Source organism: Salmo salar, chromosome 16 (assembly GCF_965601325.2).
Source record: "Salmo salar chromosome 16, fSalSal1, whole genome shotgun sequence".
Taxonomy (NCBI): domain Eukaryota; kingdom Metazoa; phylum Chordata; class Actinopteri; order Salmoniformes; family Salmonidae; genus Salmo; species Salmo salar.
In genome coordinates, this window is record NC_138306.1 from 87,091,671 (window position 1) to 87,117,500 (window position 25,830).

General features: G+C 44.3%; 2 protein-coding genes across 3 annotated transcripts in view; both read left to right on the forward strand.

Annotated features, from left to right (window-relative positions):
• LOC106595567 (actin remodeling regulator NHS) overlaps nt 1-10,037 on the forward strand; it is a 159,446-nt gene extending 149,409 nt beyond the window's left edge. For both annotated transcript variants that reach the window (XM_045698309.2, XM_045698311.2), the window contains 2 exons: nt 386-515; nt 2,873-10,037. In XM_045698309.2, coding sequence (XP_045554265.2) covers nt 386-515; nt 2,873-3,530 — 788 coding nt within the window. In that variant the 3' untranslated portion in view covers nt 3,531-10,037. The remainder of the gene's footprint in view (nt 1-385; nt 516-2,872) is intronic.
• A 3,017-nt stretch (nt 10,038-13,054) lies between these two features.
• Nucleotides 13,055-25,830, forward strand: part of LOC106593956 (retinoic acid-induced protein 2-like) — a 25,891-nt gene continuing 13,115 nt past the window's right edge. The window contains exon 1 of the mRNA XM_045698313.2: nt 13,055-13,177. The gene's annotated coding sequence lies outside the window, so the exon portion shown is untranslated. The remainder of the gene's footprint in view (nt 13,178-25,830) is intronic.

Consider the following 25,830-nt stretch of genomic DNA (forward strand, 5'->3'; position numbering starts at 1 on the left):
TGACCTATAAGGAATGTGATCAGATCACTTCTGTTGTGGTCCTCTCATCTCTAGAGGGTTTAATGATCTATAAGGAATGTGATCAGATCCCTTCTGTTGTGGTCCTCTCATCTCTAGAGGGTTTAATGATCTATAAGGAATGTGATCAGATCCCTTCTGTTGTGGTCCTCTCATCTCTAGAGGGTTTAATGACCTATAAGGTATGTGATCAGATCCCTTCTGTTGTGGTCCTCTCATCTCTAGAGGGTTTAATGACCTATAAGGTATGTGATCAGATCCCTTCTGTTGTGGTCCTCTCATCTCTAGAGGGTTTAATGATCTATAAGGAATGTGATCAGATCACTGGCATGATATTCCCTATAACATCCTGTTCCTGTTCCTCCAGAGTCTACTAGTCCCAGTGATAACTCCCTCTCTCCTCTGACTGACGAAACAACCAAACCTGATGATGATGTCGTCTTCATGTCACCGAGCAAATCTCGTACTACTGAAGACCTGTTCGCCATGATCCACAGGTCACTTTCAATTCACTTCAAGTAACTGTATTACTTTGACTCACTAGGTTATAGCTGTACTTGTCATAACCGATATTATCATTACCTTTATCTGTCACTATATTCAATTCAGTTCCTTTATTGTTTTCCAAGGTTGCAGAAAATTACAAACAAACTGAGAACACACATTGAACCCATCAGACATATGAACCACAGCAGAAACCCATCAGACATATGAACCACAGCAGAAACCCATCAGACATATGAACCACACAGAAACCCATCAGACATCAGAATCACAGCAGAAACCCATCAGACATCAGAACCACACAGAAACCCATCAGACATCAGAATCACAGCAGAAACCCATCAGACATATGAATCACAGCAGAAACCCATCAGACATATGAACCACAGCAGAAACCCATCAGACATATGAACCACAGGAGAAACCCATCAGACATCAGAACCACAGCAGAAACCCATCAGACATCAGAATCACAGCAGAAACCCATCAGACATATGAACCACAGCAGAAACCCATCAGACATCAGAACCACAGCAGAAACCCATCAGACATATGAACCACACAGAAACCCATCAGACATCAGAATCACAGCAGAAACCCATCAGACATATGAACCACAGCAGAAACCCATCAGACATCAGAATCACAGCAGAAACCCATCAGACATATGAACCACAGCAGAAACCCATCAGACATCAGAATCACAGCAGAAACCCATCAGACATATGAACCACACAGAAACCCATCAGACATCAGAATCACAGCAGAAACCCATCAGACATATGAACCACAGCAGAAACCCATCAGACATCAGAACCACAGCAGAAACCCATCAGACATCAGAACCACAGCAGAAACCCATCAGACATCAGAACCACAGCAGAAACCCATCAGACATATGAACCACAGCAGAAACCCATCAGACATATGAACCACAGCAGAAACCCATCAGACATATGAACCACACAGAAACCCATCAGACATCAGAATCACAGCAGAAACCCATCAGACATATGAACCACAGCAGAAACCCATCAGACATCAGAATCACAGCAGAAACCCATCAGACATATGAACCACAGCAGAAACCCATCAGACATCAGAATCACAGCAGAAACCCATCAGACATATGAACCACACAGAAACCCATCAGACATCAGAATCACAGCAGAAACCCATCAGACATATGAACCACAGCAGAAACCCATCAGACATCAGAACCACAGCAGAAACCCATCAGACATCAGAACCACAGCAGAAACCCATCAGACATCAGAACCACAGCAGAAACCCATCAGACATATGAACCACAGCAGAAACCCATCAGACATATGAACCACAGCAGAAACCCATCAGACATATGAACCACACAGAAACCCATCAGACATCAGAATCACAGCAGAAACCCATCAGACATATGAACCACAGCAGAAACCCATCAGACATCAGAATCACAGCAGAAACCCATCAGACATATGAATCACAGCAGAAACCCATCAGACATCAGAACCACAGCAGAAACCCATCAGACATATGAACCACAGCAGAAACCCATCAGACATCAGAACCACACAGAAACCCATCAGACATATGAACCACACAGAAACCCATCAGACATCAGAATCACAGCAGAAACCCATCAGACATATGAACCACAGCAGAAACCCATCAGACATCAGAATCACAGCAGAAACCCATCAGACATCAGAACCACAGCAGAAACCCATCAGACATCAGAATCACAGCAGAAACCCATCAGACATATGAACCACACAGAAACCCATCAGACATCAGAACCACAGCAGAAACCCATCAGACATCAGAATCACAGCAGAAACCCATCAGACACATGAACCACAGCAGAAACCCATCAGACATATGAACCACAGCAGAAACCCATCAGACATATGAACCACAGCAGAAACCCATCAGACATCAGAACCACAGCAGAAACCCATCAGACATATGAACCACACAGAAACCCATCAGACATCAGAACCACAGCAGAAACCCATCAGACATATGAACCACACAGAAACCCATCAGACATCAGAACCACAGCAGAAACCCATCAGACATATGAACCACACAGAAACCCATCAGACATCAGAACCACAGCAGAAACCCATCAGACATCAGAATCACAGCAGAAACCCATCAGACATATGAACCACAGCAGAAACCCATCAGACATATGAACCACAGCAGAAACCCATCAGACATCAGAACCACAGCAGAAACCCATCAGACATATGAACCACAGCAGAAACCCATCAGACATCAGAACCACAGCAGAAAGGGCTATGAAATGTCCTGTTTACCTGAACCGTGTAACACTCTCCTATTCTAGGTCCAAGAGAAAAGTCCTGGGCCGTAAGGACTCTGGAGAGCTGAGTGGGAAGAGCCGTCTGTGTCCTCCTCCGGCTGCCGTTGTTCCCCCTGCAGCTATCCTCCCAGCCATCCCCCCTCCGCCCCCTCTCATCATCCCCCCCGCCCCGGCCCTCTCCACCCTGACCGCGGCCGGAACCCAGCGCACCCCAGGACCCATCTACCGCAGCGCCAAGAAGTCCAGCACCTCCAACGAGGAGTTCAAGCTGCTGCTCCTGAAGAAGGGCAGCCGGACTGATTCTAGCTACCGCATGTCTGCTACAGAGATCCTCAAGAGCCCCATCGCCCCCAAGTCCCCTGGGCACCCCTTGGCTGCGGAGGGCCAGGTCAGGTACCCCACCGAGGATCCCCCCTTTCCCCTCCAGGAGCCATCATTGCAGGTGGCCGGGGAGCAACTCTTCCCCCCCAGCCTCTTCCCCAGGCCCAGTTCAGACAGCTTCAGCCCCAAAACACCCCCCACGTCGGCTTCGTCCAGACAGGGGCGCTCCCGGATCCCCCCTGCAGCCAATAGTAGTCGCTACAGCACCCGTAGCCGACTCTATACGGCACCCATGCAGGTCATATCAGAGGGGGAGACTGAGAACTCAGATGGGAGTCCTCATGATGATCGCTCCTCGTAAAACAAAAGGCATGCTCAGTGCAGAAACATGTACCCTATTCCTTATTTGGTGTACTACTTTTGACCAGGGCCCATATAAGGAATAGGGTACCATTTGGGATGTAGACATATTTATATGGATTTGGTTCAGTGCTGTTACTGTTCTTATCTACTGAATACTGACGGATACACAACTAAACAAAGAGTGGCTAACCAGAGAGAAGACTCTACTCTGGACCTGGGGATTTGATATCTATGTGCAGAACTGAAGAACACAACTTTGTGTTTTGTTCAGAGTGTAAAGAAAGAAAAAAATGTCTTGTTTTGAACTTTGAACTCCCTTTTTAAATAACCCAAGATCCTGTATTGAGTGAAACGTGGACAAGAGGAGAGAAATGGGGCGGTAAGACAACCTGTGTGTGTGTTGGAGCAAATGGAACATCCATCGTCATTTTTTATCTTCTTGGATGTTGGATGACTTGTATGTCGTGTCCTAACGTGACCCTAAAATAACTGCTTTCCAAAAGAATTGCATTTCTCTCTACACTTACCCAGAGGACAGGTCATTATTTCAACCATAAACAAAATATTCCCAGTCGACAAAAATGAATAAGCTATATGTTTTGTATTGCTACCGCCCCCAACACAAAACAATGTACTGTGATCACTATTGACAACCATGTGTCAAAGTATTGTTTTACCAAGAGTGAGTTAACAACACACATAGGTCTACATGCCATCCTCACATAGATAAACTACATGTAAAGTAATAGGAATGACCTTTGCCCCTAGAAGCGCTCTCAGTGCAGGGATTCCTGTCAGTGACACATAAGGGAAATATTTGGTCTTGTTGAAGTGATTTGGTGCGGATGTCAAGGTGTCAGAAGAGATGATGGGACAGTCGTGCTGTGGCCTTTCTGTGCTGGAGGGCCAAGCATGCCGGGGATTCACTGGCTACTCTAGAGGAGATATTTTGGACTATAAAAACAAACAAAGAGTGAAAAGCTATCGAGGGTCTTTACTACTGTTTGGCTAGCTAGCTGGGAGGTTGAAATGGATTGGCTTTTCAAAGCCTAACTTCTCCTTTGCACTTCGTCATTATGAATTCTTCAAGAATATTCCTTGAGAAAAATAAAACTAATCTTATAATGGAAAATTCCTATTGTGTATATTTGTATTGAATATAAAGAACATAGCTATATGAAGAGACATACAAAACATTTTTTAATGACACAAACCCATCATGTGTAGCAGAGTGGATTGGTGATGTAGAAATAGAATAACTACATTCTAGAATGACTAGATTCTGTTTCTATGGGGGTGGGGGGGGATGCAATCTTTCCGTAGTTCCGTAACATCAGTAGCCAGGGGCACGTCACAAAGCCCAACACATGAATCATACAACCTTATTAAGAGAAACAACAAATCATCTGTCCTTCAATCTTTTTTTTAAAAGATTTCACTCAAATATTACGCTTCTGTCTAGTGTTTTTCAGGTTTTAAACTAATTGAACATAACAAATGGGTTATACATTTTAAGTAATGACATTCTGGTGAACAGACCAATCTTGAAGAGTTGTGTTTCTACATTGAAAAACAAACTGGAGATCAATGAAGTCACTCAATGTGTTCTATGAATACCTCTGCAATCATATTACTGTTCGTTTGTACAGATCTAACATAGAGATACATAGATAAAATGACAACTGTTACTCAGAGGAATTTGAATTGCAGAACTAACTGAACTGACACTGTGTACGAGGTTACAGGAGGAACAAGCTGTGAACTAATTAGAATTTGACATGATCTATCATGAATGAATATCCGTTGCTGCAGAGCACTGTTGGTGTTCCTTGTTTTGTTAGTATTTTCATCTATCGCATGCAATAAACAAAAAAACACCATATCATTTTCAAGAGGGGAAATATCTGTTAGAGATACTACCACGAGAAAAGATATCGAATTTTCAGTTTCATTTTTGAATATGTAAAGTTGGGTGTAATTCAATATATGTACAAAATGTTTGACAATTCTGTTTTGTATAGTTGTGTTCATGGACAGGGGGTATCTTGTACTGTAAAATGAACAAAAAATTACTGGACAATCAAACAGAGAATTTTGGAAAATGAAAGAAAGCTATATGAGTACGTAGGTTCCAGGTAAGGGATGAGTACGTTCTGGAGTTAGTTATTACGTAGGTTCCAGGTAAGGGATGAGTACGTTCTGGAGTTAGTTATTACGTAGGTTCCAGGTAAGGGATGAGTACGTTCTGGAGTTAGTACGTAGGTTCCAGGTAAGGGATGAGTACGTTCTGGAGTTAGTACGTAGGTTCCAGGTAAGGGATGAGTACGTTCTGGAGTTATTACGTAGGTTCCAGGTAAGGGATGAGTACGTTCTGGAGTTAGTACGTAGGTTCCAGGTAAGGGATGAGTACGTTCTGGAGTTAGTTATTATGTAGGTTCCAGGTAAGGGATGAGTACGTTCTGGAGTTAGTTATTAGTAAAAAGATCCAGGGTGAAATCCTTGTGAGAGTCAGATGAATTGAGCTTGAGATGGGACGGGAGGTAGGATGGGTATGTGCATGCGTGTGCACTTGTGTGTGTATGTGTGCGTGCGCATCTGCGTGTGTGTGTTACGTGGACAGTGAGTAGAGCAGGCAGAGATAGGGTGTGTGTGTGTAGGGTGTGTGTGTGTGTTACGTGGACAGTGAGTAGAGCAGGCAGAGGTAGGGTGTGTGTGTGTAGGGTGTGTGTGTATGTGTTACGTGGACAGTGAGTAGAGCAGGCAGAGGTAGGGTGTGTGTATGTGTTACGTGGACAGTGAGTAGAGCAGGCAGAGGTAGGGTGTGTGTGTGTGTAGGGTGTGTGTGTGTAGGGTGTGTGTGTATGTGTTACGTGGACAGTGAGTAGAGCAGGCAGAGGTAGGGTCGTCGTTAGGTAGGGCAACGCACTACAATTCCTCCCTGTACTCTTAGAACAAAAGGTGCTATCTAGAACCTGAAAGGGTTCTTCGGCTGTCCCAATAGGAGAACCCTTTGAAGAACCCTTTTTGGTTCCAAGTAGAACCCTTTTGGGTTCCATGTAGAACCCTTTTTTAAAAGGGTTCTACCTGGAACCAAAAAGGGTTCTCCTATGGGGAGAGCCGAAGAACCCTTTTGGAACCTTTTTTTGTAAGAGTGTGTGGTATAATTGTGTTAACATTCTATTTCATGTTATCGTTTTACAAACTGTTGGACTATAAAACTACAGCCATTCATTTGCCTGGTGTTGAAATGCCATACTATATACATATATCTAGGTGTTTGGTGAACCTTTCTGTGGTCAAAATGACACAAAATGGCTGGTTAGACACTGGGGAACATTGGGGAACATTGGGGAACCAAGAGACAGGTACCTCTCTATGCATTGTGTCTCTCTTTTAAATGTAGATTATGGTGCGACAACTTGACAGGATGTACAGGTTGGATGTACAATTATTCATTAATGACAATAATTATACAGCATTGTATAGAAACTATTTTTAATCACAGGATATTTTATCCAGAGAGTTATTTTATTATCATATTGAATAACCTAGAAGAGGAATGATGGTGAAACTTAAAGACATTTCATATCAGAGTCTATAATAATATCATTGAATTGAACTGAACTGGCTGATGCTAAACGTGACGGTGCATTCTTAGAATGCATCCCAAATGGCACCCTATTCCCTACCTAGTGCACTACCCCATAGGGCTCTGGTCAAAAGTAGTGCACTACATAGGGAATAAAAGGGGGCCATTTCTGACTCAGTCTGAGAATATAAATGTTAAACTACATGGTGTCAAAATCCACCTTGAGTAGATATTTGGGATCCTCTGAAGTCATTTTTAATTGTTCATATGGATTAGTAACAGTAGTTTGACATAATCTGTATGCAGCCCAAAAAATATATAGATTATATTTTCATGATTTGTGTTCCCATTGCAAGTGTCTTTGGATTTTCGGTGAAGTAGCAATGTAGCCATTTCCCCTCCAGGCCAGGCCCCACAAACTAAAGACATTGGTTCATCTGAGTCCAGGCCCCACAAACTAAAGACATTGGTTCGTCTGAGTCCAGGCCCCACAAACTAAAGACATTGGTTCATCTGAGTCCAGGCCCCACAAACTAAAGACATTGGTTCATCTGATTCCAGGCCCCACAAACTAAAGACATTGGTTCATCTGATTCCAGGCCCCACAAACTAAAGACATTGGTTCATCTGAGTCCAGGCCCCACAAACTAAAGACATTGGTTCATCTGATTCCAGGCCCCACAAACTAAAGACATTGGTTCATCTGAGTCCAGGCCCCACAAACTAAAGACATTGGTTTGTCTGAGTCCAGGCCCCACAAACTAAAGACATTGGTTTGTCTGAGTCCAGGCCCCACAAACTAAAGACATTGGTTCATCTGAGTCCAGGCCCCACAAACTAAAGACATTGGTTCATCTGAGTCCAGCCCCCATAAACTAAAGACATTGGTTCATCTGATTCCAGGCCCCACAAACTAAAGACATTGGTTTGTCTGATTCCAGGCCCCACAAACTAAAGACATTGGTTTGTCTGAGTCCAAGCCCCACAAACTAAAGACATTGGTTCATCTGAGTCCAGGCCCCACAAACTAAAGACATTGGTTCATCTGAGTCCAGGCCCCACAAACTAAAGACATTGGTTCGTCTGAGTCCAGGCCCCACAAACTAAAGACATTGGTTCATCTGATTCCAGGCCCCACAAACTAAAGACATTGGTTCATCTGAGTCCAGGCCCCACAAACTAAAGACATTGGTTCATCTGAGTCCAGGCCCCACAAACTAAAGACATTGGTTCGTCTGAGTCCAGGCCCCACAAACTAAAGACATTGGTTCATCTGATTCCAGGCCCCACAAACTAAAGACATTGGTTCATCTGAGTCCAGGCCCCACAAACTAAAGACATTGGTTCATCTGAGTCCAGGCCCCACAAACTAAAGACATTGGTTCATCTGAGTCCAGGCCCCACAAACTAAAGACATTGGTTCATCTGATTCCAGGCCCCACAAACTAAAGACATTGGTTCATCTGAGTCCAGGCCCCACAAACTAAAGACATTGGTTCATCTGAGTCCAGGCCCCACAAACTAAAGACATTGGTTCATCTGAGTCCAGGCCCCACAAACTAAAGACATTGGTTCATCTGAGTCCAGGCCCCACAAACTAAAGACATTGGTTCATCTGAGTCCAGGCCCCACAAACTAAAGACATTGGTTCATCTGAGTCCAGGCCCCACAGACAAACGTTTTCAAAGAAGAAACTATTGCCTGCCTTTCCGTGAGACATATCCAATGTGTGTAACAGGGTTGGGATCGATTCCATTTCAATACCAGTCAATTCAAAAAGTAAACCAAATTCTCAATTCCAATTCTCCTCTTTGAAAATCATTGAAGACAATCGGAATTGGAATTTCAGTTTACTTCCTGAAATGACTGGAATTGAAATGGATTAGAGCCCAACCCTGAAGTGTAATACCCCAACACAGAAGTGTAATAGCCCAACCCTGAAGTGTAATACCCCAGCACAGAAGTGTAATACCCCAACCCTGAAGTGTAATAGCCCAACACAGAAGTGTAATACCCCAACCCTGAATTGTAATACCCCAACACAGAAGTGTAATACCCCAACCCTGAAGTGTAATAGCCCAACACAGAAGTGAGAGCCAGAGGTAATAATCTAGTTTGCATTGACCTAGACACCTTTTAACCTAGGATTAAAGACTGTTATACTCTGAGACATGATTCCCTGAACTGACCATTATTCCAAAGTTTAAAAACAAACAAAAAAAGATTCTCCTATTGCACTGGTATAGTGGAGCTTGTGAAGTTTTTCTTTTTTGCTGTAACCTGAAGTTATATTGATGATGATATGTGATGATTTGTGTAAAAGACTGTATTTCCCCTATTGATTAAAATATATTATACATGGTTAATTAATTTAGGATGCATGATCAGGATAGCAGAGGCCATGCTTCTGCCAAAGGGTTTCAGAGAGTCAGAAGTGTACCGGAAAGAACCAACACAAAAAAAGGGTTTTGAAACTTTAAACATTAACATTAAAAGATGAAAAATAAACTTTAAAAAGATGAAAAACAAACCAACTATTTAAAAGGAAGAGCAGTACAGTGTAACTGGCTCGGTCGGTACAAGATGCTCCTGGCTCAAAGCTAGAACATAACAGATTGCATCACCTTTTGTATTTTTGTACAAACTAAATGTAAATAGTAAATCTTTTTAAAAATGTTGCAAAGATCTTTTTCTTTTTGTAAAATATTTTCAAAGTTGACATGATTAATGAATGAATGAATTCCAAGCCTTTGTATATTTTGGAGCTGTGCAACACCATTTCAGTCTTGTATTTATTTTTGGGTAAACGTGAGACCTCCATTGACTGCATTATATCTTACTGATTTGACAGCTCATCAGACTGCTCAGTGACTGGGCATAGAAAAGGACAATAAATGTGACTGCGTTGAAAAGAAACATGTGGTGTCCTTGTACGTCTTTCACGTCACACAGGTCATGTGTGTGTGTGTGTGTGTGTGTGTGTGTGTGTGTGTGTGTGTGTGTGTGTGTGTGTGTGTGTGTGTGTGTGTGTGTGTGTGTGTGTGTGTGTGTGTGTGTGTGTGTGTGTGTGTGTGTGTGTAACGCTAGCAGAGATCACACACACACACTGAAAATGTATGCACTCGCTGTAAGTCTGTTGTAAGTCACTCTGGATAAAAGCATCCGCAGAAGCATTTTCTTTCATTGCTTCTCAGATTCAGTGGAGAGAATGCCTAGAGGCCCCACCACCAGTAGATGGCGATATGTCATTGCTGTGTAGTTTAGCCAACAGACAGGATGGCCTGCACTGTATTGATAGGTCCCATCCACTGTGGTGGTCTGCTTTGAGGCCCTGTCCCTTGACTCTCTGCTGAGCAGACCTAGCAGAGTGAAGAGAATGCATTGGGACAGGAAGTGAATGTGGTTGATGTCACACTGCCTGTCTGTCTCCTCACCCCTAGCCTGGCCTATCTGTCTCCTTACCTCTAGCCTGGCCTGTCTGTCTCCTCACCCCTAGCCTGGCCTGTCTGTCTCCTCACCCCTAGCCTGGCCTGTCTGTCTCCTCACCCCTAGCCTGGCCTGTCTGTCTCCTCACCCCTAGCTTGATCTGGCTGTCTGTCTCCTCACCCCTAGCCTGGCCTGTCTGTCTCCTCACCCCTAGCCTGGCCTGTCTGTCTCCTCACCCCTAGCCTGATCTGTCTGTCTCCTCACCCCTAGCCTGGCCTGTCTGTCTCCTCACCCCTAGCCTGGCCTGTCTGTCTCCTCACCCCTAGCCTGATCTGTCTGTCTCCTCACCCCTAGCCTGGCCTGTCTGTCTCCTCACCCCTAGCCTGATCTGGCTGTCTGTCTCCTCACCCCTAGCCTGGCCTGTCTGTCTCCTCACCCCTAGCCTGGCCTGTCTGTCTCCTCACCCCTAGCCTGGCCTGTCTGTCTCCTCACACCTAGCCTGGCCTGTCTGTCTCCTCACCCCTAGCCTGGCCTGTCTGTCTCCTCACCCCTAGCCTGATCTGTCTGTCTCCTCACCCCTAGCCTGGCCTGTCTGTCTCCTCACCCCTAGCCTGGCCTGTCTGTCTCCTCACCCCTAGCCTGGCCTGTCTGTCTCCTCACCCCTAGCCTGGCCTGTCGGTCTCCTCACCCCTAGCCTGGCCTGTCTGTCTCCTCACCCCTAGCCTGGGCTCTGAAAGGTCTATTGTTCCATAGTGGGCCTTTAAAGACTGACCCACCACTGTGACCTCCTCACAACTCAACTTCTAACCCCCAGAATGCACCCAGATGACCAGCCAACAATCCTGGGCTGAGGCCACTACCCACCACCAACACCACCACTACCACTTCTAACCCCCAGGATGCACCCAGATGACCAGCCAACAATCCTGGGCTGAGGCCACTACCCACCACCAACACCACCACTACCACTTCTAACCCCCAGGATGCACCCAGATGACCAGCCAACAATCCTGGGCTGAGGCCACTACCCACCACCAACACCACCACTACCACTTCTAACCCCCAGGATGCACCCAGATGACCAGCCAACAATCCTGGGCTGAGGCCACTACCCACCACCAACACCACCACTACCACTTCTAACCCCCAGGATGCACCCAGATGACCAGCCAACAATCCTGGGCTGAGGCCACTACCCACCACCAACACCACCACTACCACTTCTAACCCCCAGGATGCACCCAGATGACCAGCCAACAATCCTGGGCTGAGGCCACTACCCACCACCAACACCACCACTACCACTTCTAACCCCCAGGATGCACCCAGATGACCAGCCAACAATCCTGGGCTGAGGCCACTACCCACCACCAACACCACCACTACCACTTCTAACCCCCAGTTGGGGAAAATCAATTCTCAATTCTCCCCATTTAATCACCCATGGAGCTGAGCCTTCAAACAGTTCACTGAGCTGTTGTGTCCTGTGTTCTGTGTCCTGTGTCCTGTGTCCTGTGTCCTGTGTTCTGTGTTCTGTGTCCTGTGTCCTGTGTTCTGTGTTCTGTGTCCTGTGTCCTGTGTCCTGTGTCCTGTGTTCCATTCTCTGGGGTAAGAATCTAACAACCCCCCCCCCCCCCCCCCCCATCACCGCTGATGTCTTACTTGAGGAAAGTGACAACAATCAAACTGAAGTCATTGTCCAAATTTAAACCAGTCAGAAGAGGGTAAATAAACTCTAGGGTCGTCATGCCTTAAACCTTCACAGAATACTACAACTATTTTCCTGAAAGATGTGGTTTTGAATAACAAAAAGAGAAAAGAGGACCTGCTTTCCCCTCACACATTCTTGTCTTAATAAATCTGGGAAACACTTATCACATGTTGATAATAACTTAGTAAAGCCAATGGTTATTGTGGAAATGATGCATTTACTCATGATTGTTGGAATGTTAATGGGTACAAGGTTGGGTGAGCCCAGTCAGGCATCCAGAGTAAATAACAACCTATTAAATCCAGAAACACATTTCAATGTATTTGACCCAGGACAGCTACAAGCCCATCACTTGACAAGAATGTCCACAATACATTTTTACATTTTAGTCATTTAGCAGACGCTCTTATCCAGAGCGACTTACAGTAGTGAATACATACATTTCATTTCATTTCATTCAATAAAGATTCACACCAATTATGCTTACCATAAAATAAATGTAATAATTTTGATTAATTGTCTATAAAATAGAATAGATATTGCCTATGCTTTGCCATGGAAATTCTGTTTTTTTTTCTGTCACGATAGGCATTATTGTTTATAAATGAATATATTTTGTTGTTACATCTGTTTGACAGCGTTCCTTATAAACCTACTGTACTGTAGCCTATGGTTCATAGACTATAAAAATAACGGTTCGCTCGCAGGGTGAGGACAGCTCTCTCCTGTCAAAATACTACGTACGGGAGAAAACCGAGGACACCGTCTGCGCGCGCGCAGCCTCGCTGTCACAGGACTACCGCCTCTCTCCAGGGAAGAAACAGGGTTTTGGGGGGCTGGCTACGGTCTCTACGTTGTAGCGTCGGGACACTGACGATTTAACATCGGGCATAGCATCAACACGGGCTCTTCTTGTATGGTAATGGAATCTATCTTTGTTCTAATTTACCTTGAAATGATGGTCGGTCGACTGTATGGTTTCTAAAGGGCGAGAGGCCGAAATTGCATGGCTGAATGGCAGTGATACGCCATCTCGAATTTGGAGGAGCAGAAAATGATGGAATGAGCCATATATGAAACCTAATTAATGACACCTAGTCATCCCGACGTGATTGCATTGTTCTGCACGCGATAGTTTATATAAGGCCAGCTTTCCTGCCATGCAATTGGATGGACAAATTATTATGGGGCTTTATTGGGGTCGTCACATAGACTGTAGCCTATACAGAAATAACGGGTCTCATCATTACACGGTAATACCATATACACACATGTGGAGACAAAGTCATAGACATACATACAGTCTACATTAAGTGGAAAATAGCCTAACAATTCTGTCTTTATTTGGGAGGAAAATGCCAACTCGTCATTAAGAAACGTACATTCATGTTATTTATTGGGTAGACTTGACCAATGCTCCCACAAATTATTTTTATTACACTGGTAGCATACTAGTAAATGTCGTTTTTTTAGATTCAGACAGTTATGATTTGCATATCCTGACGTCTATATTTAGTAATATGACATATGTAAACATATCTGAAGAAATGAAAGTCTCTAAATAATTGAATGTAGGCCTTTGTAACTAAAGATAAGTGTTTAGTGCCCCCCACCTGTCCCTGTGGTGATTTGGTCCAGCAGTATGTCCAAACAGCTGTGGTACTGTGTAACCCTAGAGGCCTCTGGGGACCTCTTGGAAACGATTAGACGGATCACAGTAATTATACATTACCGGACAACCCAGGTGACACACACATTATATTGTCATCCATACCATTGTCTAATTACAATAACCTATTGTCCTGTTGGCTAAAGCTACAGGCTAAACTACAATATAGCTCAGTCATTAAAGACTCCAGGATCAAACCCACCTACTGCTCAGTCGCTCAGCAACAGAGATACCGTGATGAGACTAGAGGTAGATTGGGACTGTAAATAAAATAGCCTAATCCACCTATGGCAAATGTGATCTGTGGCAGACTGCTAGAGGTATTGATAAGAAGTTGGTACAGAGATGAGCTGTGGCAGACTGCTAGAGGTATTGATAAGAAGTTGGTACAGAGATAATCTGTGGCAGACTGCTAGAGGTATTGATAAGAAGTTGGTACAGAGATAATCTGTGGCAGACTGCTAGAGGTATTGATAAGAAGTTGGTACAGAGATGAGCTGTGGCAGACTGCTAGAGGTATTGATAAGAAGTTGGTACAGAGATGAGCTGTGGCAGACTGCTAGAGGTATTGATAAGAAGTTGGTACAGAGATAATCTGTGGCAGACTGCTAGAGGTATTGATAAGAAGTTGGTACAGAGATGAGCTGTGGCAGACTGCTAGAGGTATTGATAAGAAGTTGGTACAGAGATGAGCTGTGGCAGACTGCTAGAGGTATTGATAAGAAGTTGGTACAGAGATAATCTATGGCAGACTGCTAGAGGTATTGATAAGAAGTTGGTACAGAGATAATCTGTGGCAGACTGCTAGAGGTATTGATAAGAAGTTGGTACAGAGATGAGCTGTGGCAGACTGCTAGAGGTATTGATAAGAAGTTGGTACAGAGATGAGCTGTGGCAGACTGCTAGAGGTATTGATAAGAAATTGGTACAGATAATCTGTGGCAGACTGCTAGAGGTATTGATAAGAAGTTGGTACAGAGATAATCTGTGGCAGACTGCTAGAGGTATTGATAAGAAGTTGGTACAGAGATGAGCTGTGGCAGACTGCTAGAGGTATTGATAAGAAATTGGTACAGATAATCTGTGGCAGACTGCTAGAGGTATTGATAAGAAGTTGGTACAGAGATAATCTGTGGCAGACTGCTAGAGGTATTGATAAGAAGTTGGTACAGAGATGAGCTGTGGCAGACTGCTAGAGGTATTGATAAGAAGTTGGTACAGAGATAATCTATGGCAGACTGCTAGAGGTATTGATAAGAAGTTGGTACAGAGATGAGCTGTGGCAGACTGCTAGAGGTATTGATAAGAAGTTGGTACAGAGATAATCTGTGGCAGACTGCTAGAGGTATTGATAAGAAGTTGGTACAGAGATGAGCTGTGGCAGACTGCTAGAGGTATTGATAAGAAGTTGGTACAGAGATAATATAATACTTCTGACAGCATACTGAAGTATGTTTGATGTGTTTTGAAACTAGAATATATCAGGTCTATCTCCTCTACCATATATAATATATCAGATCTATCTCCTCTGCCATATATAATATATCAGATCTATCTCCTCTGCCATATATAATATATCAGGTCTATCTCCTCTGCCATATATAATATATCAGGTCTATCTCCTCTGCCATATATAATATATCAGATCTATATCCTCTGCCATATATAATATATCAGGTCTATCTCCTCTGCCATATATAATATATCAGGTCTATCTCCTCTGCCGTATATAATATATCAGGTCTATATCCTCTGCCATATATAATATATCAGGTCTATCTCCTCTGCCGTATATAATATATCAGATCTATATCCTCTGCCATATATAATATATCAGGTCTATCTCCTCTGCCATATATAATATATCAGGTCTATCTCCTCTGCCATATATAATATATCAGATCTATATCCTCTGCCATATATAATATATCAGGTCTATCTCCTCTGCCATATATAATATATCAGATCTATATCCTCTGCCATATATAATATATCAGGTCTATCTCCTCTGCCATATATAATATATCAGGTCTATCTCCTCTGCCATATATAATATATCAGATCTATCTCCTCTGACATATATAATATATCAGATCTATCTCCTCTGCCATATATAATATATCAGATCTATCTCCTCTGCCATATATAATATATCAGATCTATCTCCTCTGCCATATATAATATATCAGGTCTATCTCCTCTGCCATATATAATATATCAGGTCTATCTCCTCTGCCATGTGGCTCAGTTGGTAGAGCATGGTGTGTGCAATGCCAGGGTTGTGGGTTTTATTCCCATGGGGGGCCAGTACAAAAGAAAAGAAAATGCATGAAATTAAATGTATGTATGTATTCACTACTGTAAGTTGCTCTGGATAAGAGTGCCTGCTAAATGACTAAAATGTAAAATATCAGGTCTATCCCATGTAGTGGCCTCTCCATTCTAGTTTGAAATACTGTTCTATTATATGCAGATGTTTAGAGAGAGTAAAAGCATGTTGCGCACACACACACACATATCAGTATTCTGGGCACCTCAACTGTGTTTTGTTTTGTGAAAACGGAGAAGGGAGGAGCTTTCCTCTTTGGGGAGTTAAAGTGGAGAGACAGACAGACAGACAGACAGACAGACAGACAGACAGACAGACAGACAGACAGACAGACAGACAGACAGACAGACAGACAGACAGACAGACAGACAGACAGACAGACAGACAGACAGACAGACAGACAGACAGACAGACAGACAGACAGACAGACAGACACTGTTGTTCGCCAGTGGGTATGCTGGCTGTGCTAGCTGGTCAAGGCCATGCCCCAGCAGTGGCATGAAAGGCACATTATGTGATTCCACAGCCTGTCCCTACCTATTTTCTTACAGAAGCACATCTTAAAGGCACATCTTACAAATTATACCTTTAAACTATGAGGTCATTACTTGGACCCCTGATTTATCCTGACCACGTGACCTGACCAGGAAGAACATCAGCCCCTAGTTATACTGTTGTTATAAACTAGTGGAAAGCAGCACACTACATAGGAAACAGGCTGAAATCACACTACATAGGAAACAGGCTGAAATCACACTACATAGGAAACAGGATGAAATCACACTACATAGGAAACAGGATGAAATCACACTACATAGGAAACAGGCTGAAATCACACTACATAGGAAACAGGCTGAAATCACACTACATAGGAAACAGGCTGAAATCACACTACATAGGAAACAGGCTGAAATCACACTACATAGGAAACAGGATGAAATCACACTACATAGGAAACAGGCTGAAATCACACTACATAGGAAACAGGCTGAAATCACACTACATAGGAAACAGGATGAAATCACACTACATAGGAAACAGGCTGAAATCACACTACATAGGAAACAGGCTGAAATCACACTACATAGGAAACAGGCTGAAATCACACTACATAGGAAACAGGCTGAAATCACACTACATAGGAAACAGGCTGAAAGCACACTACATAAGAAACAGGCTGAAATCACACTACATAGGAAACAGGCTGAAATCACACTACATAGGAAACAGGATGAAATCACACTACATAGGAAACAGGATGAAATCACACTACATAGGAAACAGGATGAAATCACACTACATAGGAAACAGGATGAAATCACACTACATAGGAAACAGGCTGAAATCACACTACATAGGAAACAGGCTGAAATCACACTACATAGGAAACAGGATGAAATCACACTACATAGGAAACACGATGAAATCACACTACATAGGAAACAGGATGAAAGCACACTACATAGGAAACAGGCTGAAATCACACTACATAGGAAACAGGATGAAATCACACTACATAGGAAACAGGATGAAATCACACTACATAGGAAACAGGCTAAAATCACACTACATAGGAAACAGGCTGAAATCACACTACATAGGAAACAGGATGAAATCACACTACATAGGAAACAGGCTGAAATCACACTACATAGGAAACAGGCTGAAATCACACTACATAGGAAACAGGCTGAAATCACACTACATAGGAAACAGGCTGAAAGCACACTACATAGGAAACAGGCTGAAATCACACTACATAGGAAACAGGCTGAAATCACACTACATAGGAAACAGGATGAAATCACACTACATAGGAAACAGGATGAAATCACACTACATAGGAAACAGGATGAAATCACACTACATAGGAAACAGGCTGAAATCACACTACATAGGAAACAGGATGAAATCACACTACATAGGAAACAGGATGAAAGCACACTACATAGGAAACAGTCTGAAATCACACTACATAGGAAACAGGCTGAAATCACACTACATAGGAAACAGGATGAAATCACACTACATAGGAAACAGGCTGAAATCACACGACATAGGAAACAGGATGAAATCACACTACATAGGAAACAGGCTGAAAGCACACTACATAGGAAACAGGCTGAAATCACACTACATAGGAAACAGGCTGAAATCACACTACATAGGAAACAGGATGAAATCACACTACATAGGAAACAGGATGAAATCACACTACATAGGAAACAGGCTGAAATCACACTACATAGGAAACAGGATGAAATCACACTACATAGGAAACAGGATGAAATCACACTACATAGGAAACAGGATGAAATCACACTACATAGGAAACAGGCTGAAAGCACACTACATAGGAAACAGGATGAAATCACACTACATAGGAAACAGGCTGAAATCACACTACATAGGAAACAGGATGAAATCACACTACATAGGAAACAGGATGAAATCACACTACATAGGAAACAGGCTGAAATCACACTACATAGGAAACAGGCTGAAATCACACTACATAGGAAACAGGCTGAAAGCACACTACATAGGAAACAGGCTGAAATCACATTACAAAGGAAACATGAGCATAGGCTGAAGGTAGGGAGGGCCAGTTTCTCTTGCTGCTCCATTGACAAGTACCATGTTCTTGTAGTGGATGCGAGCTTCAACTGGAAGCCAGTGAAGTGTGTGGAAGCCAGTGAAGTGTGAGGAAGCCAGTGAAGTGTGTGGAAGCCAGTGAAGTGTGGAAGCCAGTGAAGTGTGAGGAAGCCAGTGAAGTGTGTGGAAGCCAGTGAAGTGTGAGGAAGCCAGTGAAGTGTGAGGAAGCCAGTGAGGTGTGTGGAAGCCAGTGAAGTGTGTGGAAGCCAGTGAAGTGTGAGGAAGCCAGTGAAGTGTGAGGAAGCCAGTAGAGTGTGTGGAAGCCAGTGAAGGGTGAACATCAGGCGGGCTGCAGCGTTCTAGATAAGTTGTAGGGGTTTGATGGCACAAGCCCAGCCAACAGCAAGTTGCAGTAGCCCAGACAGGAGATGACGAGTGCCTGGATTAGGACTGGCACTGCTTCCTGTGTGAGGTAGGGTCGTACTCTACGGATGTTGTAGAGCATGAACCTGCAGGAGCGAGTCACTGCTTTGATGTTTGCAGAGAACGACAGGGTGTTGTCCAGGGTCACGCCAAGGTTCTTTGCACTCTGTGATGGGAACACCATTGAGTTGTCAACTGGGATGGGGAGGTCTTGGAGCGGGCAGGCCTTTCCCGGGAGGAAGAGCAGCTCTGTCTTGTTGAGATTGAGCTTGAGGTGGTGGGCTGACATCCAAGCTGAGATATTTGCCAGACACGCAGAGATGCATGTCGCCACCTGGGTGTCAGAAGGGGCGAAGGAGAAAAGTAGTGAGAGTGAGACACCAGTAGTGAGAGCAAGTAGTGAGACACCAGTAGTGAGAGCACGTGGTGCAGGCACATATCCTCTCCACGTCACCTGGTAGGAGAGGCCTGCCAGGTAGGATGCAATCCAAGAGTGTGCAGAGCCTGAGACGCCCAGCCCTGAGAGGGTGGAGAGGAGGATCTGATGGTTCACGGTGTCAAGGGCCGATAGATCTAGGAGGATGAGGAACAGATGAGAGAGAGTCATCTGCTTTGGCAGAGCGGAGAGCCTCCGTGACACAAAAGAGAGAAGTCTCGGTTGAGTGACCCGACTTGAAGCCTGACTGGTTAGGGTCAAGAAGATGGTTCTGAGAGAGATAGCAGAACCACCTGAGAGTTCTGAGAGTTGGTACGTTCAAGTGTTCTGGAAAGAAAATAAAGACGGGAAACTGTCCATCAACAGTCTCTGCATTTCAGGACTCACAGTAGCAAGTACTCCTGGTGCACTGGGCAATTATTTAGCCATTTAAACATTTAGTTTTCGAAGAAAACTCTTGTTTTTTTGCCATAGTCCTCACTGGCTTTCATGAGATTTACGTGAGCTTGTCCAAGGTGTTGGACTCGACGATAGTTGCTGTCCATTGGAGCACTGCAATTGGTTACCCAACATTCTGGGGCGGGACTTAGCGAAGGATCCAGTTAACAATGAAGTACTACAGCGTGAATAAACTCCCAGCCCAGACCAAGAACACACTTAATGCCTTTATAAACACACAGCCATCAGAGCATCGTCTACATACAAATAACAGCCTGCCAGAGCGAAGCCTCATCTATTCTAAAACAATGACACACTAACCAACTAAACTAATGACTATCTCCATTGGGCATGTGTGTCCAGGACTAGGCTTCATCTGGGTTTAGAGTCCCACACTATATGTTTGGAGAGCCCTGGGGGAAAGTGGAAAGCCTTGGTGCTAAACATACACAAAGCATTATTGGATTCTCATATGATGGGCATAAACTGAGTGAACTCAAGGCATTGCTCTCCAAACCCATCGTAATGATCGTAATGATTGGTTCTGCTATAAGATTACATTCCTCATCAATTACAGCCTTGTCTCTCCCTCTGTGCCAGCTTTGCTTCAAACTCATGTAGAAAACGTATTTAGGGGTACGTCTCAAATGGAACCCTATTCCCTATATAGTGCAGTGCACTTCTTTTCACCAGAGCCCAATGGGCCCTAGTCAAAAGTAGTGCACTAAATAGGGAATAGGGTGCCATTTGGGACATAATCTAGGAAGCCTCTTTTATCCCTTTCCTTATGGTTGCAACAGCCTCCCACATGGGTACCATTAAACTGGAGAAACGACAGGCTTTCTGAGGTTTGGGGTTGAAGACATGCCATTTTGTAATTGACGTTTTTAAGTCTCTGATTATGTGAACCACTTCCCCCTCCATGAGGGCATGAAGTCTTCCTCTCTCTCTTATATGCCTTATATTTTCTCTTTTATTTAGTTGTTCTCTCTGAGAGATGACTTAGTCCGCGTTGTGTGTTGTTTTCACACATACTCTGTCTGTCCTCAGATTTAGACAATCTAGCCTAGGGTTCCCTAATAGGCTGCCCAGTGATTTTATTTGGCCCCTCTAAGTTTTCTAGATTTTTTTTCTATATTATTTTAATTTCTCCACATAAAATAGTGTAAACTCACCAGGAAATCAACTTGGAATGATTTTAATTTAGGAAATCTGTTCCCAAGTATTCCCAGGCAGAAGTGAGATATGTGATGATATCAAGGTTTGAAATTATTCTGTTTTTGTCAAGTAATATATCTGTTTGGGGTTCTTGCAGTTAGTTCACAATACAAATTATTTACAACTATGTTCCTGCTCCCCAACTATCCACTCAAGGAAAAATCGTCCGACAGCTGAATGTAATTCGGGCCCCTGCCCGAGGCCTATAGTAGATCTCCAAATTACATGGTGTTGTGTTGTGATGCTGTTGTGACGCTGTCTGTGGTCATGTGGTGTTGTGTTCTGTTGTGATGCTGTCTGTGGTCTTGTGGTGTTGTGTTCTGTTGTGATGCTGTCTGTGATCTTGAGGTGCTGTGGTGTTGTGTTATGTTGTGATGCTGTCTGGGGTGTTGTGGTGCTCTGGTGTTGTGTTATGTTGTGATGCTATCTGTGGTGTTGTGGTGCTGTGGTGTTGTGTTATGTTGTGATGCTATCTGTGGTGTTGTGGTGCTGTGGTGTTGTGTTATGTTGTGATGCTGTCTGTGGTGTTGTGGTGCTGTGATGTGACGTGGTGTTGTGCTGTTATGTTGTGGTGCTGTGAGGTTGTGCTGTTGTGCTGTTATGTTGTGGTGAGGTTGTGCTGTTATGTTGTGGTGTTGTGGCGCTGTGAGGTTGTGCTGTTATGTTGTGGTGTTGTGTGGTATGGGAGATATAGATCAGACCTCAGCCAACATCAGACAATAGTAACCTAGAGAAAGGGCACTTGGAAAGAAACCAATCACTGTTCCCCCAACACAGATGAACCATCCATGTAGCCTACAAAATGGCTGCCAGGGTTTCTGCTGCTTCACTGTGCCACCGAAGTGTGTTGCCATGACAACAGTAGATTGGGGCTCAGGAAGCACAGCAACTCAAAGACAGTCTCTCTCCTCCAAAAATATCTCCTCCAATATCTCCCAATACCAGTCAGGGAAAGGGAAAAGGGGATACCTAGTCAGTTGTACAACTGAATGTATTCAACTGAAACGTGTCTTCAGCATTTAACCCAACCCCTCTGAATCAGAGAGGTACGGGGGGCTGCCTTAATCGACATCCACGACTTTGGTGGCGGGGAACAGTGGGTTAACTTCCTTGCTCAGGGGCAGAAAAACAGATTTTTACCTTATCAGTGTGACAACCAATGAAGATTGAGTGTAGAATTAAAGGGGAAATCTGCAGTTCAAACAATAACAAAGCAATCACTATGCCACTGATTCAGTAAACAGCTGAGGGGATGGGGCTGGAGAAATGTAACCCCTCTCAAATTCATAGACAGTTATGGATACAAGGACCATCTACTGTATGATATCAACATGATAGTTTTAAGGTTTAAAACATGGCAGCCATCCATGCCAGTGTTTGTTTACAATTACATTGTTTACAAACAAACAAGCTTATATTTTAGGTTCTGATGGAGTTAGACAGTTGAACTATATAAGTTATATTCTTCAAGAATCAATGTCTATATATCATAAATCAAACAATGGATATAGCGTTCACAGCCCCTTTAAAGTGTTTACAGATGTTGCATTCAGTCAGGTCCTAAATGATCATTACCAAAACACAGACACAGTTAGAATTCGAGCTAGCCATGACATCAGTGTTTACAGTCTGTTGGGCCTGATGTTTTTCTGGGCCTGTCTCCTCCTATTCAGGGAGATGTGCTTGTAGCCATGTAATCTGTTCCAGTCTATCAGTATGGTAGTGGTGGGGATGGTGGTGGTGGTTGTGGTGATGGTAGTGGTAATTGTGCTGATGGTGGTGGTGGTAATTGTGGTGGGGATAGTGATGGTGGGGATGGTGGTGGTGGTGATGGTGGTGGTGGTAATTGTGGTGGGGATAGTGATGGTGGTGATGGTGGTGGTTGTGATGGTGGTGGTTGTGATGGTGGTGGTGGTGATGGTGGTGATGGTTGTGATGGTGGTTGTGATGGTGGTGGTGGTAATTGTGGTGGGGATAGTGATGGTGGTGATGGTGGTGGTTGTGATGATGGTGGTTGTGATGGTGGTGGTGGTGATGGTGGTGATGGTTGTGATGGTGGTTGTGATGGTGGTGGTGGTGGTGGTTGTGATGGTGGTGGTGATGGTGGTTGTGATGGTGGTGATGGTTGTGATGGTGGTGATGGTTGTGATGGTGGTGGTGATGGTGGTTGTGATGGTGGTGGTGGTGATGATGATGGTGGTGGTGATGGTGATGATGGTGATGATGGTGGTGATGATGATGGTGGTGGTGATGATGATGATGATGATGGTGGTGATGATGATGATGGTGATGATAACGGTGATGATGATGGTGGTGGTGATGATGATGGTGGTGATGGTGATGATGGTGATGATGGTGGTGATGATGGTGATGATGATGGTGGTGATGATGGCGGGGGTGGTGATGATGATGGTGATGATGATGGTGGTGGTGATGATGATGGTGGTGGTGGTGATGATGATGATGGTGGGGGTGGTGATGATGGTGGGGGTGGTGATGATGGTGGTGGTGGTGGTGATGATGGTGATGATGATGGTGGGGTTGGTGAAAGGTATTAATAGGTATTATCAGACTTTTCATATTAAAGGTATAGGGGGTTATTTATAGACCAGGTGGCAATAGAGGGTTATTTATAGACCAGGTGGCTATAGGGGGTTATTTATAGACCAGGTGGCTATAGAGGGTTATTTATAGACCAGGTGGCTATAGAGGGTTATTTATAGACCAGGTGGCTATAGAGGGTTATTTATAGACCAGGTGGCTATAGGGGGTTATTTATAGACCAGGTGGCTATAGAGGGTTATTTATAGACCAGGTGGCTGTAGGGGGTTATTTATAGACCAGGTGGCTGTAGGGGGTTATTTATAGACCAGGTGGCTATAGAGGGTTATTTATAGACCAGGTGGCTATAGAGGGTTATTTATAGACCAGGTGGCTATAGGGGGTTATTTATAGACCAGGTGGCTGTAGGGGGTTATTTATAGACCAGGTGGCTGTAGAGGGTTCTATATAGACCAGGTGGCTATAGGGGGTTATTTATAGACCAGGTAGCTATAGAGGGTTCTATATAGACCAGGTGGCTATAGAGGGTTCTATATAGACCAGGTGGCTGTAGAGGGTTCTATATAGACCAGGTGGCTATAGGGGGTTATTTATAGACCAGGTGACTATAGAGGGTTCTATATAGACCAGGTGGCTATAGAGGGTTCTATATAGACCAGGTGGCTGTAGAGGGTTCTAAATAGACCAGGTGGCTATAGGGGGTTATTTATAGACCAGGTAGCTATAGAGGGTTCTATATAGACCAGGTTGCTATAGGGAGTTATTTATAGACCAGGTGGCTATAGAGGGTTCTATAGAAACCAGGTGGCTGTAGAGTGTTTGTAAATTTTCCACGTGAGACAATGACTCACCTGAAGGTAATCTGGTCGTTGGCAGAGTGATACAGTACCGTGGGTCGTTCACCTGAAGGTAATCTGGTCATTGGCGGAGTGATACAGTTTTGTGTGGTGGGTCTTCTTCAAACACACACACAACACAGGAGGCTGGTGGCACCTTAATTGGAGAGGACGAGCTCATGGTAATTGCTGGTCGGAATCAGTGGAATGGTATCAAATACATCAAACACATGGTTTCCATGGTTTCCATGGTTTCCAGGTGTTTGATGCTATTCCATTCGCTCCATTCCAACCATTATTATGAGCCATCCTCCCCTCAGCAGCCTCTACTGCACACACACACACACACACACACACACACACACACACACACACACACACACACACACACACACACACCCCTCACATGACTGTTGTTAAAACGCTACCCTGACTGGACTCTCTGTCCGTCAGGAATCTGACCATAAATTCAGTCCAAAGCTTCATCCCAGGCTCAGCCAGGCGCTGCCCAGTGGTAGAGTTCATACGTCCTGTAGTAGTAGTCTGGATCCCTTTCTGAAGCCTTCGTCTGATCTGACAGTAATTGGCTCCAAGCTGTGAGATACGGTGCCTCCCCTGCACTTTGACTGATGTGTGTGTGTGGAGGGGGGGGTCATTGTGCGTAGCATTAAGAGGGTGTGTGTGTGTGTGTGGAGGGGGGGGGTCATTGTGCGTAGCATTAAGAGGGTGTGTGTGTGTGTGTGTGTGTGTGTGTGTGTGTGTGGAGGGGGGGGTCATTGTGCGTAGCATTAAGAGGGTGTGTGTGTGTGTGGAGGGGGGGGTCATTGTGCGTAGCATTAAGAGGGTGTGTGTGGTGTGTGTGTGTGTGTGTGGAGGGGGGGTCATTGTGCGTAGCATTAAGAGGGTGTGTGTGTGTGTGTGTGTGTGTGTGTGGAGGGGGGGGTCATTGTGCGTAGCATTAAGAGGGTGTGTGTGTGTGTGTGTGTGTGTGTGTGGAGGGGGGGGGTCATTGTGCGTAGCATTAAGAGGGTGTGTGTGTGTGTGTGTGTGTGTGTGTGTGTGTGTG